General features: G+C 56.7%; 1 protein-coding gene across 1 annotated transcript; it reads right to left on the bottom strand.

Moving 5' to 3' along the window:
* Window positions 1-11,332: 11,332 nt before the first annotated feature.
* Window positions 11,333-18,075, bottom strand: MRM1 (mitochondrial rRNA methyltransferase 1). The gene is made up of 5 exons (XM_063402871.1): window positions 17,207-18,075; window positions 16,769-16,862; window positions 16,134-16,254; window positions 12,109-12,228; window positions 11,333-11,920 (listed from the first exon to the last, which is right to left on the bottom strand). Exons 1-5 carry the CDS (start codon window positions 17,839-17,841, stop codon window positions 11,871-11,873), a joined length of 1,020 nt encoding a protein of 339 aa, XP_063258941.1. The 5' UTR covers window positions 17,842-18,075; the 3' UTR covers window positions 11,333-11,870.
* Between the last annotated feature and the right edge of the window lie 602 nt (window positions 18,076-18,677).

The raw sequence follows: 18,677 nt of genomic DNA, 5'->3' as shown, positions 1-18,677 counted from the left end.
AGGGTGGGTGTGGGTGGGTGTAGGGTGGGTGTAGGTGGGTGTAGGGTGGGTGTGGGTGGGTGTAGGGTGGGTGTAGGGTGGGTGTAGGTGGGTGTAGGTGGGTGTAGGTGGGTGTAGGTGGGTGTGGGTGGGTGTGGGTGGGTGTAGGTGGGTGTAGGGTGGGTGTAGATGGGTGTGGGTGGGTGTAGGGTGGGTGTAGGGTGGGTGTAGGTGGGTGTAGGGTGGGTGTAGGGTGGGTGTAGGGTGGGTGTAGGTGGGTGTAGGTGGGTGTAGGTGGGTGTAGGTGGGTGTAGGGTGGGTGTAGGGTGGGTGTAGGTGGGTGTAGGTGGGTGTAGGGTGGGTGTGGGTGGGTGTGGGTGGGTGTAGGTGGGTGTGGGGTGGGTGTAGGTGGGTGTAGGGTGGGTGTGGATGGGTGTAGGTGGGTGTGGGGTGGGTGTAGGTGGGTGTAGGTGGGTGTAGGGTGGGTGTAGGTGTGTGTGGGTGGGTGTAGGTGGGTGTAGGTGGGTGTAGGTGGGTGTAGGTGGGTGTAGGGTGGATGTAGATGGGTGTGGGTGGGTGTACGTGGGTGTAGGGTGGGTGTGGGTGGGTGTAGGGTGGGTGTAGGGTGGGTGTAGGTGGGTGTAGGTGGGTGTAGGGTGGGTGTAGGGTGGGTGTAGGTGGGTGTGGGTGGGTGTGGGTGGGTGTAGGTGGGTGTAGGGTGGGTGTAGATGGGTGTGGGTGGGTGTAGGGTGGGTGTAGGGTGGGTGTAGGTGGGTGTGGGTGGGTGTAGGGTGGGTGTAGGTGGGTGTAGGGTGGGTGTAGGTGGGTGTAGGTGGTGTAGGTGGGTGTAGGGTGGGTGTAGGGTTGGTGTAGGTGGGTGTAGGTGGGTGTAGGGTGGGTGTGGGGTGGGTGTAGGTGGGTGTAGATGGGTGTAGGTGGGTGTGGGGTGGGTATAGGTGGGTGTAGGGTGGGTGTAGGTGGGTGTAGGGTGGGTGTAGGGTGGGTGTAGGTGGGTGTGGGTGGGTGTAGGTGGGTGTAGGGTGGGTGTAGGTGGGTGTAGGGTGGGTGTAGGTGGGTGTAGATGGGTGTAGGGTGGGTGTAGGTGGGTGTAGGTGGGTGTAGGGTGGGTGTAGGGTGGGTGTAGGGTGGGTGTAGGGTCCTCCTCCTCTTCCTCCTCCTCCTCCCTCCCTCCCTGCTCCCAGCCTCGCTGGGGACAATCCCACCACCCAAATCTGCTCTGATCCCCCTCCAAAAAGAAATCCAACCCCCTTAACCAACACTCCTGGTGGCCCAAGCTCCCTCCTGGCACAGCGTTCAGCCACGACGGGCACAAACAGCCTGGCCCCAACTGCTGCCGGGGCCCACGGAACTTATTAACACCTAGTCAAGATTAATCAAGCAGGGAAAGCTAAAGCAGGGCCCTAATTAGTTGCTGATGATAACTATATTTGTCATCCTCTCCCCAATTAGTCTACTGTACGTTTCGGAGTTTAATTGCACCTTGTTCTTCATTTAAATGTCATCATGTGCATATATTCTCCTCCTTCTTTAGCAAATTTGAGAAAAATTTGACATTAAATATAGATTATCTTTAGATTTTCATAATTAACACAACTGAACTGCCTTGAGCCTAAATACATCTCCTCCTGCAATGAATCTGGGCTGTCTCCAAGGGGCTCCAAAGGGCTGTGGGTGTGGGGTGCACCTTTTGGGTTTTCTTTCCCTGGTTTTTCACAGCCAGGAGCGTGTTTTAGCTGTCCCATGTGCAGGGACTGTGCCCAGGGAATGACGAGGGTGAGGAGATTGTCCCATGTCCCCACCCCAGGGCCAGCCCTGCCCCCGGCAGCCCCTGAGCCGTCCCCTCCCTCCCCAGGGACAGGAGCTGTGCCTGTCCCCGGGTCATCCCGCATCCCACTGATCCAGATTAGCGGATATTCAATTATATTGATGGGCGAGAGAGAGCTCCAGGGACAGTGACCTCTTGCAGCCCCAGCGCCTTTTAACCCTTCAGCTGCTTGCCCACAGCTCTCCACAGGGGCTCTGTGCCACCCAGCAGAGCTGTCCCCAGAGCTGAGGGGGACACCCACGGGCACCCTGTGTGGTTTCCCTGGGTGCCGTGGCAGCTCAGGGGCAGCACATCCTGGGGAATGGATGATCCTGAGCCATCCCCTGCTTGTCCCCAGGGAGCCTGGAGCTCCTCTCCTGGCACTCCTGATGCTGCCCAGCCCCAGCCAGCAGGGCAGGGGATTGTCCCCAAGGCTTCTCCTCCTTCCCCAGCTCCTGGTGCCAGGGGCATCCACACAAGTCCTACCTGCTGGAAATGTCCCCTAAAACTCTGGGAAGGGGACTCCCACGTCCCCAGAGCAGGGATGGTCCTGCCCTCCCTGCTGGGGACATCGCTGCAGGCTGGACACGAGTGAGGAGAGGGAGAGGAGAGAGGAGAGGAAGGGGAGGGAGAGGAGAGAGGAGAGGAGAGAGGAGAGAGGGTAGAGGGAGAGGAGGAGTGAGGAGAGAGGAGAGAGGAGAGAGGAGAGAGAGGAGAGAGGAGAGAGGAGAGAGGGGAAGAGGAGAGAGAGAGAGGAGAGGAGGGGAGAGGGGAGAGGGGAGAGGAGAGAGGAGAGAGGGAGAGAGGAGAGAGGAGAGAGGAGAGAGGGGAGAGGAGGAGAGAGAGGGAGAGAGGGGAGAGGAGAGGAGAGGAGGGAGAGGGGAGAGGGGGAGAGGGAGAGAGGAGAGAGGAGAGAGGGAGAGAGAGGGAGAGGAGGAGAGAGAGAGGAGAGAGGAGAGAGGGAGAGAGGGGAGGATGAGGGGAGAGTGAGAGGGGAAGAGAGGAGAGAGGGGAGAGGAGGAGAGGATAGAGAGGAGAGAGGAGAGAGGAGAGAGGAGAGGAGAGAGGGAGAGGAGAGAGAGGGAGAGGAGAGAGGGGAGAGGGGAGAGGGGAGGAGAGGGGAGAGGGGAGAGGAGAGAGGAGACTCATCCCAGTTCATCCTGCACCTCCACACAGCATCAGCACCTGCCTGGAGATCCCGGGGTTAATTCTCCTCCCCTGAACTGAGTGATCCATGAGGTGCTTGGGCAGCAAAGCCCAATCCCTGCCCAGCACAGCAGGGGATGCACACAGGGAACTGGGGCTGTGAGCCCTTAGGTGAACACAGACAAACCTGAGGCAGGGATTGATAAAACCCACGCTTGATGGTGAACTCAGCCCCTTCCCACATGCCAGCAGGGTGAGGAAAAAGCTGCTTTTCACATTGTTACTCACCACCTGATTCCCCAAGGAGCCTTCCCAGAGCTTGCAGAGCCTGGCTCCACCATGGCACGCATTTTCCAGCCAAAACTCGGGAAACAGCCCCGGGTGTGTCAGGAAAGAGGCTGGGAAGTACCCAGGGGTGTGTGGGGTCCCATGGGAGCATCCACACGCACACACAGCGCTTTGGGGAGTCTCATGCATGTCTGTATGCACACACAGATTTATTTCATATGTTTATCTCTCCCTGCAGTTTTCACTGTTGAGTTTCCAGCCGTCTAAGTTGTTTGGGTTTTTTTGTGTGGGTCTTTTTTTTCCCCTTTAACCTTGAAAAATTAACCTAAGAACACAGGGTGCTGTACACATGACTTGCTGAAATAAATTGCATCCTTAATTATGAACACCCTGGGCTCCGCTGTGCTCCTGGGCCACGCTGCCCCAGAGGACACCCCCCTCCTGATGAGTGGTTATTTGAACACGGGGAACAACAATCAACACTAATTAAATACTCAGCTGTTGAGAGGAGACAATGTTTATCAAAAAAACTGCAAGAGGAGGAAGAGGGAGCGCATCTTCTGTTTTCTATAATTAGTCAGCGATACTCCCCGGTGCGCTCTGGGCAATCGAAGCCGGCTTTGTGTTCACATCTGCCTGGCAACGGGCAGACAAAAGGCCAGCGCGGGCCCTGTCCCCGCGTGTCCCCCCAGGGACAGCACAGCGTCCCCGCCCCGTGGGGATGGGGGACATTCCAGGGGCAGCGGGGCACTGCAGGGAGCTGGGGCTGGGCAGGGCAGGGGCAGCTGCAGCCCGGGGGTCCCTGTCCCCAGAGCCAAACCCTCGGGCATGGAGCTGCTGGGGGCTTCATCCTCCTCCTCCTCCTCCTCATCCTCCTCCTCATCCTCATCCTCCTCCTCCTCCTCATCCTCATCCTCATCCTCATCCTCATCCTTCCTCCTCCTCCTCCTCCAGGGCAGGGCAGCTGCAGCCCGGTGGTCCCTGTCTCCAGATCCAAACCCTGGGGCACAGGAGCTGCTGGGGACTTCATCCTCATCCTCATCCTTCCTCCTCATCCTCATCTCCTCCTCCTCCTCAAGTGCAGGGGGCAGCTGCAGCCCGGGGTCCCCCATCCCCAGAGTTGAACCCTGGGGCACGGGAGTCTGCTGGGGGCTTCATCCTCATCCTCCTCACCTTCGGGGAGAGAGCTGGGCCAGCACCGGGCTCCTTCCGGGGCGCCTTTGGAGGCTCCAACCAGCACCACTTGGACTTTGCAGATATTTTTTCATCCCAGGGATCTCAAGCCCGTTTTATGGGGAGCAGGAAGCAAATCCAGACTGCCCCCCCAGGGCGAGAGAAGGGCTGGAACCCCCCTGCTCCAGCGGGGAGGGGGTGACACCGGGCCAGGGCCAGAGCAGAAGCTGCTGCTGCTGCACTAACCAGGCTCAGAAATCAGAACATTGCCCTCACCCTCCATCCCTACAACCTTTCTGGTAGTAAACAACCTCCAAGACTCATTTCTTGGAGCAGCAGCAGATGGTCAAGAGCATTTCCTGAGATTGAATATTGTAATGAATTTAGGATCGAGAAAATTCACATAATGATCCGGTCCAGATTCAGATAGTGATGAAACCTACATAGAAACTGCTTCTTTTCAGCTATTTCAATTGAAGTATGAATTTCCAAGTATTTTAATTATAAACAAACTTTTTGCTCTTTCGGATCCCTGGAAGAAATTGAAGAATTCCCCACCCAGGGAGGCTGAAGGCCACGCAGCAGGCTCAGCTCAGGTTTCTTCTCGTGACCCAGGGCTGGAGGGGGTTCTGGGGAGCCTGGGCTGGCTCAGGCTTGGCTGATCCTGCTGCTCCCTCACCCTCCTGCCCCATCCCACATGGGAACCCCTGCAGCCGTCAGGGGAGACAAAACCCCCTGGGCTGGGGGGCTCCAGGCTCTGGGGGGCTCTGGGTGTGCACCCACAACCAGGGGTGGGCATGGGTGGGAGGGGAGGGGTGGGATAGTGGGATAATGGGATAAGGGGATGGGATAATGCCAGGCTCACCGCCCTCACAGGGGAGCATTTCTTCCTAATATCCCATCTAAAATACAGCTGTGAATAATCTAATATAGATCAGAAATGATAATGATCTAATAACCCTCTCATTGTTACAGCAGGCCCAGCTCAGCATGGTGGAGGCTCGAAGTCCTCATGTTTTCAGTGGGCAGGGAGCAGTAATTCCACTAAGGATGTGTTTTGGAGCCTTTGGCGATTCAATATTTCTCAGTACACTGGGGATACCTCTGTATTTTACCTTCCTGTTAAGCAGGACATCCAAAACTGTTCCCAGCTTGGCGATTTCCATGATTTAACCCCGATACCACAGAAGGATCCAGGACCCCCAGCTCAGGCCCGCGCTGGGTGCACACACCCCTCTGTGCCTCCCCATTCCCCACCCTGCTCGGGGCACAGGGTGAGGCTGGGAAATCCCTTCTGGGATCATCCTCATCCTCATCCTCATCCTCATCCTCATCCTCATCCTCATCCTCATCCTCATCCTCATCCTCATCACTGGCACAGCCCCGTGCCAATCCCATTCCCAGGACACCAGCACAGCCAGGGCTCCCTCCATCCTCATCCTCCCTCTGGAATTCCCCATCCCACCCTCGTGCCAGGAGATGCAGAGGGCCCTTTCCTCTTAGAAAAGCAAATATTTAGTCTAGATAAAAAACCCCCCTGAGCGTTTTCCCCAGGTAATACTGGTAACTAAAATAATCACATTCACTTTGCTGGTTTAATTTTATATTTCCATTCCTACCTTATCTTTTTTCTGCAAGCATCATTAAACCACACCATAACAAAAATACATGAACTGTTATTCTTTCCAGAGAAGCCATAAACCACCTCAAAGCTTTTCAAGTTTATTCTTATCTCGTACATCTTCCTCTGGTTCAGGGTTTTTTTTCCCTTCATGCATTTCAGAAAGGTAGTTTTCCCTAATGTTAAGAATAGTTGCATTGAAAATGAGATGCTGCCTCTGAAAAACCCCTCTAGAGGATTAAATAAGTAAAATATAGCCAGAAAATAAACTGGAACCTCATTAAAATAATTTTGCAAGGAGAAATCCTACTCTACAATAGGTTTTCAATATCACTTAGAAAATTCTTCGAGTCATATATATATGTTCTTAATTCAGGACCTTCCATTAAAAAAGACATTACAGAGGGGAGTGAGAGGCCATTTAGTACCCTTGTTTATATAAAAATGCAGATTAGGCAGGGTGCAATATGCAGAAGGTTTGGGATGAGTTGGGATGAGCTGTGCCTGGCTGGGAGGTGCTAACGAGGGCTGGCAAAGCTGAGGCAGCACTGACACCTCCTCACTCTGCCGGGAATTCAGCCTGGATCCTCCTGCATCCTCCTTTCCTTTAAGTATTCCCGACTTTCTGACCTCCCTGGGCTCACCCCCAGGGGGTTTGTGGCACCAGCCTGCTCCATCCTCAGCAGACAGGGGCAAGGCTGTGCCAGGGCTTGGGGCAGGAATTAAAACTGCCAAATTCACCCCAAAATGCTGCCCTGGGGTGGAGCTGCTGTGGCAGGAATGATCCCAGGGGAAAGGGGTGAGTCCCTGCTGGGACTGAACCGTGGCACCACCCCAAACCTGGATGTGCAGGATTGGATGGGCACATCCCTGCCCAGCCCCAAACCAGGCCAGCTAAAACCCTTCAGCTTGGCAGGTTTAACTTGGGCAGGTTTAGCTTGGGCAGGTTTAGCTTGGGCAGGTTTAACTTGGGCAGGTTTAGCTTGGGCAGGTTTAACTTGGGCAGGTTTAGCTTGGGCAGGTTTAGCTTGGGCAGGTTTAGCTTGGCCAGGTTTAGCTTTGCATCCATCCCCAGCACATTGTCACAGATTTAAAGTGTAAAATTCCTGATCAGGGGTGAGGCAATCGCTGCTGCTCTGTTCCAAGGAGTGCCCAGGAGCCACCACTGACCTGGGAGGGAAAAATTCCTGAGGAGGCTCCTCCGAGGGAGGCTGGAGCTCTCCAGACCAGAGTCGTGGTTAAATCATGGAAATCGCCAAGCTGGGAACAGTTTTGGATGTCCTGCTTAACAGGAAGGTAAAACACAGGTGACTCACAGGGATATCCCCAGTGTACTGAGAAATATTGAATCTTCAGAGGCTCCAAAACACATCCTTGGTGGAATTACTGCTCCCTGCCCACTGAAAACATGAGGACTTCGAGCCTCCACCGTGCTGAGCTGGGCCTGCTGTAACAATGAGAGGGTTATTAGATCATTATAATTTCTGATATATATTAGATTATTCACAGCTCTATTTTAGATGGGATATTAGGAAGAAATGCTCCCCTGTGAGGGCAGTGAGCCTGGCACAGGGTGGATCCTGGAGGTCCCTTCCCAGCCCAAACCACGCCAGGATTCTGAGGATGACCCCGAGGCTGAAGGCCCAGGAGGTTGAAGGATGCTCCTCCCTGCAGGAGCTCCTCTGCACTGACCAGCACATCCCACCCAGCACTGGGCAGGCGCTTTTGTAGAGAATAAACATCACACTTCAATTTCATGGTAACTTAGGAGGGTTTACTGGCAAATACCATGGTTTTTACATGGTTCTACCAATTACTGAGCAATTACATGTAACCTAGATCTGGAGGACACACGGCAGCCTTGTAATGTATTCCTCTCTCCTGGAAAAGAAGAAGGCAGTTAATAGAAAACACTCTCTTTTTTTTATTATTTTAAATTATAAACCCCTCCACAAGATTCCTGTGTGACATTATTAAAACTCCACGTCGATATCAAACCCAAAGCAAAGGCTGCCATCCCATTAACACATCAGTTGTGGGATGATCGATAAAAATTTACTTTAAACTGCACCATATGTTGCTCCCCACAAAGTTTTATTATTCGGATTCATCAGTTTGTACCTCAACCCCCGTGCAATTAAATCCCATTTAGCAGCACTGACCTTCTGATTTGAACTCGTCATTCCTGCAGCCGGTTTGGAGTTCTGAGAGCATTTTTAAACAGGGAGATGTGAAATGAAATGTCTGTGAATAAACAGTGGGGCAGGGGAGAATTCCAGGGGGCAATCCCTCCCCACAGCTCCCGGGCTGCAGCAGGGAGGGAAGAAAAACAAAGGGAAAAACCCGCCCCAAAGAGCGGCAGCGTTGTAGCGTGTTTGTAAACATCGTTAATCACGGATTAGCAGATGGGGATGTTAATTACACCTGTGGAAGGAACGAGACCTCGAGGTTGATTACATTTACAAACCTGAGCGGGGCTGCGCCTTCCGGAGGTGCCCCGTGGACAACATTCCCAATTCCAGGAACATTCCCAGCTCCAGGAGCATTCCCAATTCCAGGAACATTCCCAGCTCCAGGAGCAATCCCAGCTCCAGGAACATTCCCAATTCCTGCAGCATTCCCAATTCCAGCAGCATTCCCAGCTCCAGGAGCATTCCCAATTCCAGCAGCATTCCCAGCTCCAGGAGCATTCCCAGCTCCAGGAGCATTCCCAATTCCAGCAGCATTCCCAGCTCCAGGAGCAATCCCAGCTCCAGGAACATTCCCAATTCCTGCAGCATTCCCAGCTCCAGGAGCATTCCCAACTCCAGGAGCATTCCCAATTCCTGCAGCATTCCCAACTCCAGGAGCATTCCCAGCTCCAGCACCATTCCCGATTCCAGGAGCATTCCCAATTCCTGCAGCATTCCCAATTCCAGGAGTATCCCCAGCTCCAGGAGCATTCCCAATTCCAGGAGCATCCCCAGCTCCAGGAGCATTCCCAGTTCCAGGAGCATTCCCAGGCTGCTCCCTTCCCCTGCCACCAGCCTGGGCTCTGGAGAGGGAAAGGTGTCCCCCATCCCAGGGCCATTCCAGCCTCCAAAATATCCCTGGGAGCCAGCAATGGACTGGGTGGGATGGGATTTTTTCACTGTTGGATTGGGTGGAACGGGATTTTTCCAGTTGTGGTGCTCCCCTGAGCACAAAAGGGAAATGTGGGGCAGGAGCTGCGCTGCTCTCCCAGCCAGAGCTCCCCGGGGTGGATTTTGGGAATACTTCTGTTTTCCCCTGGCTGAAGATAAGGCAGCCCCAGCACCAAACTCATCTTCTGAGTCAAGGAGGACAAATATTTTGCCACTGTGCTTAGAGACACTTGGATTATTGAGAAATCATTCTGGAAGGGCAATTAGTAAATTTTAAAATCAATTTGGTAAATAAACCTCTGAAAGGAATCCTGACAAGCAGCAGGGAGGGAAGAATTGACTTTCAAATTACACACACACACTTTATTCATATCTAAATATCAAAGAGACTCTATGTACAAACAGAAGTAATCAGGAAACGTGTTTTGATCTTGCTGATGTACACAAAAAATGACAATTAATGTCCCCCTTTTTGATATAAAGCTGGGAGTTTTTTACAGTTACATTACAGGGACGATTATAGTCAAGCTTAAGGCTAAAAATAATGAAAGACTATAAAAACTACATTTTAACATTTAAAAATATCCAGGAAATTAACTGGAGAAGCGGGCAATGATCCAATTAATGGATTGCATTTATTAGATCGGGGGCAAACGGCACAGCACAAAGCTGCAGCTCCAAAGGTGGGAGAGTGCAGAGGTGCCCACGCTCCTCAGGATGGGGCTGGGGCGGGAGGACAGAGCATCAGCTCCATCCAGAACTCACTGCTGGATCCCAGTGGAATAAAACGGGCTCAAACTTCCCCCAGAGGGAAAAGGGATCGGTGGGAAGAGCAGAGCCACCCAAAATCCGAGCTGCAGCCCGAGTTAGGCACTCAAATCCTGAAATTCAAGCTCAGCCAGCCTCGTGTGATGCCCCAGTGCCACACCAGGGTGTTCCATGGATGCAGGAATTCACAGGAGGGTGGTGATGGCAGCTGCAGGGATGGCCAGGCAGGAGCTTCTCCTGCACTCCAGAGGACACGAAGCTTCCAAAGCTTTTTTGGGAGCCTTCCAGAGGCAAAGGAGCTGCTGCAGGGCTCCTCAGCTCCTCCTGGGCAGAGAGGCTGAGCAGATGGCCAAGCACAGCCCGCCAGAGCCCGGCCAGCAGCGCCTCCCCACCGCCGGGACCAGCTCAAAACAACAGAAATAAAAAGGGAGAAACGGCAGCTCCCGGGAGATGGGGAATAAATACACTTACCTGGAGGTCAGGAGTGAAGAAATGGCTTCACCCTGATCCTGCTGCTCCAGAGGAAGGGCTCAGTTAGCCCAGTGCTGAATCCTGGAATGTCTCCTCTGGAAAATGAGCAAAGCTGAGCCACGGGCACCCTCTGCTGGGGCACCCTCGGCTGCTGCACGGGGCTGGGGCCTGCAGCCTTTTCCTTTCAGCTTTGAACCAGAAAAAAAGGGCAAATTCAGCCCCCAAATGCACTACAAGGCACCAGCTCAGGGTTCCTCAGCTCCCTGTGGACTCGGGTATCACAGCCCTGTTTGTGCAGTGGTGTTGTTTAGAGGGATTTGGGATTTGTCCTTTCCCTCAGGACACAGCCCAGGGGACTGTCCCCACCCCAGGCCCCCTCCTCTCCCTCACAGCCACAGAGGGAGCCCTGGACACCCCTCCTGTCCCCACCCCTGACACCTGGGGTGTCCCCAGTGCCACCGGCTGACCCTCCCCGGGAACACCCCCACACCCCCAGACCAAGCCTTACAGACTTCATTTAGCTCAAAGTCCTAATTAGTCACTCCGAGTGATTTACTTATTCATTTGGAAGAGGGGAGGGGGAAGACTGAGCGGAATTGTTTGAAATTATCCCTAAAGGGCACTGTAAATTAAGTGTTAATGAGGAATCCTATGCAAAGGGCCACGGTAGCTAAATAAAATAATTAAGGTGCTAAGTGATAACATTCTTTTGGCTCTCAATAATTCAGCCAGCCTGGTTTTTCAAGCAGGGCAGTTGCAGATGAAGCCACCCCAGTGCCACCAGCAGGACAGCGGTCCTGGGGCAGCTCAGCCTCCAGCAGGATCAGCCCAGCTTGGACAGGAAACTTCTCCAGAAGGAAACGAGCTCTGGATCCCTCTTCCCACCGGAGGGACTAACCACAATCTGGATTTTTACGACACAAAATGGATTGATTTGAGTCTCCAACCAATCTTTACAAAAGCTTTATTTCCACGGGCTGTGTTTTCCCCCCTCTCCAGCTGTTTGCCAGCCCTTGGCAGGGCTGCACCCCTGCCTTACAACCAAACAGAAAAAGCAGCTCTGGAGGTTCCCAAGCACAGCTGGCACCCTGCAGCTGCTGCCCAGTGCACAGGGCACTCTCACCCACAGCCCAAACTGTCCCCACTCCAGTGATGCACAAAGTCCCCTGAGCTGGCAGCACCCCTGGGTGTGTCCCGGCCATCCCTGGGTGTGTCCCTGCCACCCCTGGGTGTGTCCCTGCCACCCCTGGGTGTGTCCCTGCCACCCCTGGGTGTGTCCCTGCCAAAGCTGGCTGCTCCCAGACTTCTCTGCCCTCCCACAGCTGCTCCTCCTCAGGTGTCCAGTCAGGGATCTGGTGGCTTCTGCAGCAGCTCAGGTCACTGGGTTTTTCCTGGAACTCTCAGTGATGGTTGAGATCCTGGGAAAAGCATTTCCATCCCCACACTGAGCAGCTCCCTCCACCAAATAAACAGGATTTCAATCTCCATGGCTCCGTCTCTGGCTGCAGATGGAGTGCAGGATGATACCTGTAGGAACACAAGAATAAATAACTATTACAGGATTTTTAAATTAATAAATAAATATTATGGGATTTTTTATTACTATATAAATATTACGGGATTTTTTTTTTCTCAAACCACAAGAAGATGGTTCAGTGGGCCTGGATAATGCAGGAGCTGGTGTTTGGTGCCCTGGTACCCAGAGCTGCTCTCACCTGCAGCCACGGAGACGTTGAGGGAGTCGATGCCGGGGTGCAGCGCCCTGCCGGGGGGGATGGCCAGCATCCGCCGGCACTGCAGCTCCGTCTGCGGGGACAGCCCCTGCCCCTCGCTCCCTGCAGGACACAGACACTGCTCAGCTCAGCCCCAGCACGTCCCTTCCCTCCCCAGAGCAGCTCTTGCTGTGCTCTGTCTGACGCTCTCTCCCCAAGTTCAGCCGCCTCACCAGCTCCCACACAGCAGCCGAGCCACCAGAGGGGAGCCAGGCACCTCCCTCCCTTCCTCCCTCCCTCCCTCCCTGGATCTGTTCTCCAGCATTTGAAGCGGTTTTGAGGAAGGTCTGTGCACCACAGAGCTCCCTCGGGGAGCCCAAAGCTGCCCGTGGGCACAGGGCAGGGGGCACAGGGCAGGGGACACAGGGCACAGGGCAGGGGACACAGGGCACAGGGCAGGGGACACAGGGACACAGGACACAGGGCAGGGGGGCACAGGGCAGGGTGGGCAGGGCAGGGGGCACAGGGCAGAGGGCAGGGGGGCACAGGGCAGGGGGCACAGGGCACAGGGACACAGGGCAGGAGGCACAGGGCACAGGGCAGGGGGCACAGGGCAGGGGGCACAGGGCAGGGGGCACAGGGCACAGGGCACAGGGACACAGGGCACAGGGACACAGGGCACAGGGCAGGGGGGCACAGGGCAGGGGGCACAGGGCAGGGGGCACAGGGCACAGGGCACAGGGACACAGGGCACAGGGACACAGGGCACAGGGCAGGGGGCACAGGGCAGGGGGCACAGGGCACGGGGCACAGGGACACAGGGCACAGGGCAGGGGGCACAGGGCAGGGGGCACAGGGCAGGGGGCACAGGGCAGGGGGGCACAGGGCAGGGGGACACAGGGCAGGGGGACACAGGGCAGGGGGACACAGGGCACAGGGCAGGGGGGCACAGGGCAGGGGGGCACAGGGCAGGGGGGCACAGGGCACAGGGCAGGGGGCACAGGGACACAGGGACACAGGGACACAGGGACACAGGGCAGGGGGGTACAGGGCAGGTTGGGCAGGGGGCACAGGGACACAGGGCACAGGGCAGCCCTGCTGCAGCAATCCCCACAGCCCTGCTGCTGCCAGGGATGCCTCCAGCCTTCCCAGCACACACACACAGCCCCAGCACGGCCCGGTGCAGCTCCTGCACGCAGACAGCTGGAGCAGAGGCTCCAATTGATTAGTTGTTAAACCAGGCAGCAGCCCTGATGTGTTTGGGCTGATACAGCGGTGAGGCAGAGTTGAAATCTATCCCAGGTCATTAGCAGTTGTTTGACTCACACTGTCACGAAGGGAAATGGAAAGGGAGAGGCTTTAAACAATGCTGTGTGCAGACAGGTGAAAACGCAGAGGGCCGGGACCTCCCAGCCCGCCTGGCTCCCCCAGGAACTCTTGCACGTTGTTATTTAGAGCAGCACAGGCAGCTCCGGGGCTGGCCAGCCCATCCCAAACACCTCTGGCAAACAGGCCCGGCATGTGGCAGCCACAGCTCCCCTCCAGCAGCCACGGCCTGGCCTGGCTGAGCCCCACACGGGCCTGGGATGGCACTGCCAGGGCACCCTGACCCCTCAGGGATGGCACATGTCATCATTCCCAGCTGCTTTTTATTCCTCACGTTCTGCTGGGCTGATCTAAGACGCACTTTGGGTAAGGGAGAGGATGCTTTGGGCAATGCCTCACCCTTCCAGATGAAATCAGTGATGGCAGAAGCTCCTTGGCTGGGGTCAGGGAGCCTTCAGAAGCCCCTGACCCCATCCTGAGGGGTCTCTCCCTCCTGCTGTAAGCCAGGAGGGCACACAAGGCCTGGGGGGGCTACCCAAGGCCACAGGGTGACACCAGGAATCAAAGCCCCCCACGGCCCTGCCTGAGTCCTCACCACTGCTCCAGGGATGCTTAAACAGCCCAGAAACAGCATCCTGGGAAAGCTGCACACCTCAGTGTCCCTGCCCCTCACAAACCACGCTCCCAGGGCCTCTCCAGCTGGGACAGCAGCTGTGGCTCCTGCAGAAACCCCCTCCTGTCCCTGACAACTCCCAATAAAGGCACCGACTTTGCCTCCAGCTTTTACAAAGCTTTTTATGGCCCTGGCTGCTTAAAATAATTAGGAGCGATAAATTCAGGGCAAGACGACTTGCACAGTGTGGCACAAGGGAGGGAGTATTGACTGAATCAGATTAAATCCTGGTTTAGGCTGGTGAACAAAACACTTCCCACTTCAGATCCGTAACTTCCACCTCTCAGCTTTGTCCCTCGCTGACAGAGCTCCAAGTCCAGAGCTCTGGTGAAATGATAAAACACATTTCCTGCCCCATTTACAATTAACACCACTCACAGTGGCAGCTTCCAGTGCAGGAAATTCAGATCCAGCAGTGAAAAAAATGAGCATCTCCATAAAACCACCAGCCTTAAAACCCGAGCTAAAGACTGAAGGTCTAAGAAGAACAAATCACCCAGAAACTCTTCCTACTCAGCCACCTAAGTGCTCCCAATCTGCTCCTGTGTGCACCAGGCTCCCAGCCCGAGCTGTCTGTCGCCTCCAGCAATGACTCCAGTGCAGACAGCATTAAGCTGGACTGTCCAAATCACTCTCTGCCAAGCCAGCGAGGATGCCAGGAGGGGGAACTGGAGGCTGCAAATGCTTAACGTACAAGACAATCTGTGTGGTGCCAGGGAGCTCAATCCCAGGCTGAATTATCTCTGCTGCTCCCTGCAGCTGCAGCAATGCTCCATATTCAGATCCAGGACGTTTCTCCCAACAAGCCCAGCATCACACGAGCGTAATGTTCAATTTTCTTTTCAGCCAAGAGTTAGTGCTCAGCAGAGAGTTGAAATCATTACTGCTGCAAGGTCCGGGAGCTCTCCTCATGCATCTACCAATCAGCCTCCAATCTCCCCTGACAAAAGGATATTTGGACTTTTTCCTGGAGAAATCTCTCATAACTCAAGGTAACGACGCTGCTGCCGCTGGCGGCCCCTGCCTGTCTGCGGGTGCTGTCGCCGTTTGTGGGATGCATTTCTTTGTGGGCAATCAGCAGAGCTGCCAGCCTCCCTGCTCCCCCTGGAATACAGCTCCACACATCTTGTGGAGATGCCAGATTTGCAGCGTTGTCTTGTCAGTGTTTCCAGGAGTTCAATAAACATTTTAATTAAAGGAATGCTCTCCGAGCCAAGCCAGCCCCAGCACGGGGCAGGATTACAGCCCCTCCCTGGCTCGTGGCCAGCAGGGCTCTATTTCCAAGTGTAAAAGCTCCAGCCAGCTCCTGTGCCAGGTGACATGGTGTGGGGGACACGGCGCAGGTGCCTGGAGCTGCATTCCTGGAGGAATTCCTGCCACAAAGCTGCTACTGCCCTTCCCCTCTCCCCCTGGGAGGCTGCACAAATCCAAACTGCGCCTACAAAAGGAGAGTGGGCAGAATTCCCTGCAGGAACTGCCCAGTTCAGGAGCTCAGGGAAGTGGCAGCCACTGCCCCAACAGGGAGGAGATTGCTGTGCTCCACAGGCAGCACCTCCTGCCCTCTGCCAGGTGTGCCCAGGGGTGGCTACAGAGCCCAGCTTAGCATCCAGACCAGCCCCAGCAGCAGCCCCTCGTGGTTCTTCCCACAAACATTCCTGGGTTTTGAGGGGAAACGTGGCACAGCTCCCCCTGAGCAGCTCTGTGCAGGAAGAGCAAACACCTCCCTCAGCTTGGGGCTCACCAGCACAGAAAACCCAAACCTGGGGCTTCTGCAGGACCAGAACACAGAGCAAACACCACTCTGTGGCTGCCCTGGCACCAGAACTGCCACGCAGAGCCTGCCCTCTGCTGAACCCTCTGTGCTCCACAAACTGCTCCTGCCGGGAGCCCCCTCAGCTCCCCCTGCTCCTCTCAGCCCCTGCTTTGCTCACAGCCAGCCCATTCCATGATTCCCTCTCTGCTCTGCTTGTCAGACCTGGCACAATCCCTGGAGTGAAGCACGCCCCACCCAGCCCCAGCTCTGCAATACCTATCACCACAACGAGGGGTTTGTCCCACTGGAATTCCGAGCAGCTGGTGACAGGGACATCTTCCACACCCTCAGGCCTGCTGACTGTTCCCACCACTTCCCAGCCTTCCGCACTTTTAGCCTAGAAAAGGGAAAGAAATCAAGAATGGCCAAATATTCAAGCTTCAAAAGAAAAGAAGTCATGTATGCAAACACTATTTACATTTTCAGTTAAGCTGTTTGTTGGTTTTTTTCTTTTTGCATCCCTTAAATTTTTACCTGCAAGGGGCTCCCTCTCACACCTCACAGCACAGGGAAAATGTAAAAGGATTCCCAGCAGCTCCCCCCAGCCCTGGTTCCTCCTCTGCTCCCTGCTCCAAAGGCTGCCCAATGCTGCCATCGTGTGCCTGGGCCCCGGGATGCTGCTCTGCCACACATCCCGAGGAGAAGGGAGATAACCCCGGCAGGGAGAGCCACAGGATTATCCCGGTGCCACCAGCTTCCAGAAAAACCAGCCACCCTCTCTCCCTGCCCGATGGAATGGGGCTGGGGGTGTGTGCTCAGCACTGCAAATAACTCAGGGCTCCCCTCTGTGTAATGCCTGCGTTGTTTGAGTTTTCTTGAAGGAAAAAATAATACAAAGTTGCTCACTGTACCTTCAAAAAGCCCTGCAGATCATCTGTGCTGTACACATCAAAGACCTCCATGGCTCCAGCGCTGGCTTTGCTCACTATGGGAGTCAAGGGGCAGCTGCAGGGGGAAAACAATGGAAAATTGTCACACGAGAGGAAATCCAGGTGAATTTCTGTTTCTGTTCCTCCTTCTCCTGCCTCTGGAACCCTCCCAGATCCCACTCGCTGTACTGATGTGTTTTCCTATGGAGACCAGGAGGGCTCAGGAATCAGCCCAGGAAACGGGTCACGGGTGGGACAATTGAAACACAGAACGGGCTAGAACAAGGAGAGTCCAGGGAGAGCCTGGAATCCCACATCGCACAGCAGCCCCAGAAATCTCTTTAAACAACAGCAGAGCGATGCAGCCTGGAAACCTGGGAGGGCAGGAGGGGCTGGGGGAGGTGTCCCCGCGGCTCGTACCTGTCGCTGCTGGTGGCCACCACTCTGTCCACCCCCAGGAAATAGGCAGAGCGCAGCAGCGCGCCCAGGTTCATGGGGTCCTGGATGTGCTCCAGCGCCAGCCACAGCGGCTGCCGGCCCCCGCCCTGCCCGGGCCGCGGCTCCTCGGCGTCCCGCAGGCTGCGGAAGGGCAGCGGGGCGGCCTCCAGACACACGCCCTGGTGGGGCCGGCCCCGGCTGAGCGCGTCCAGCGCCCGGCCCGGCAGGTGCAGCACGGGCACGCCGCGGGCCGCCGCCTGCAGCGCCAGCTCGGCCCGCAGCGGCCGCCCGGGGCCGCCGCGCTGCTCCTTCAGGAAGAGGCGGAACAGCGCCCGGCGCGCCCGGGCCAGCGCCAGCCAGCACGGGGCCAGCCCGAACAGGATCTCCGAGCCCTCGGTCCGCTCCACCGCCAGAGCTTTGCGCTCCGGCCGCTTCCCCCTGCCCGGCCGGGGGGAGTCCTGCTGAGCCCGCCACAGCTCCCGCCCGGTCCTAGAGCCCCGCTCGGGGGGATCGCGGCTTCGGGGCGCCCCCTGCTCAGCCCCGGTGCAGCGGAACCGGAGCCCGGCCCGGCACAGCCGCAGCGCCCGGCACAGGCGGGGCAGCAGCGCCCGCTCCATGGCGGGGAATCCCTGCCCGGGGGAGCGGGGCGGGCTCGGCGTGCGGGGAACGCCCAGCGCCGCAACCGGGGCACGGAGCGGGGCTAGCGGGGGTCCCGGCGGGACACGGACCGGAGCGAGCGGGGATCCCGGCGGGGCTCGGAACGGGCCGGGCGCGCTCCCGACTCGGCGGACACGCGCTCGGGGCCGCGGGCACGCGCTCGGGGACGCGCGGGCCCCGCCCCGCTCCCGGCGGCCCCGCCCCGCGCGGCAGCGCCCCCTGGCGGCGGGCGGGCACACCGGGACCGGGGACCGGGGAACCCCAGAGACCCCGAACTGAGCCCGGGACCGGGGAACAGCATCCCAGAGACCCCGGACTGACCCCGGGATCGGGGAACAGCATCCCAGAGACCCCGGACTGACCCCGGGATCGGGGAACAGCATCCCAGAGACCCCGGACTGACCCCGGGATCGGGGAACAGCATCCCAGAGACCCCGGACTGACCCCGGGATCGGGGAACAGCATCCCAGAGATCCCGGAGAGATCCCGGGAACGGGGAACAGAGCATCCCAGAGACCCCGGGACCGGGGAACAGCATCCCAGTGACCCCGAACTGACCCCAGGACCGGGGAACAGAGCATCCCAGTGACCCCGGAGAGAGCCCGGGAACGGGGAACAGAGCATCCCAGAGCTCCTGGACAGATAACAGGAATGGGGAAGCCCAGTGACCCGTACAGACACCGGGAATGGGGAACCCCAGAGCACCCAGAAAGGTCCCAGGAACGGGGAGCCCCAGTGACCCCAGAGAGAACCCGGGTAACAGGAACGGAGCATCCCAGAGACCCCGAACTGACCC

The sequence above is a fragment of the Prinia subflava genome, chromosome 8 (genome assembly GCF_021018805.1).
Source record: "Prinia subflava isolate CZ2003 ecotype Zambia chromosome 8, Cam_Psub_1.2, whole genome shotgun sequence".
In the NCBI taxonomy this organism is placed as follows: Eukaryota; Metazoa; Chordata; class Aves; order Passeriformes; family Cisticolidae; genus Prinia; species Prinia subflava.
Note: the sequence above shows the minus strand (reverse complement) of the source record. Positions and strands in the feature narration are given on the sequence as shown.

Bases quoted from the DNA above. Each gene is read 5' to 3' on its own strand.
- MRM1 (XM_063402871.1), bottom strand. From the start codon at position 17,841: ATGGAGCGGGCGCTGCTGCCCCGCCTGTGCCGGGCGCTGCGGCTGTGC. The intron at 16,255-16,768 runs GTACAGTGAGCA...TCCCTTTTCTAG, and splicing joins ATCTGCAGGGCTTTTTGAAG to GCTAAAAGTGCGGAAGGCTG. The intron at 12,229-16,133 runs GTATTGCAGAGC...TGTGTCCTGCAG, and splicing joins ACCCCTCGTTGTGGTGATAG to GGAGCGAGGGGCAGGGGCTG.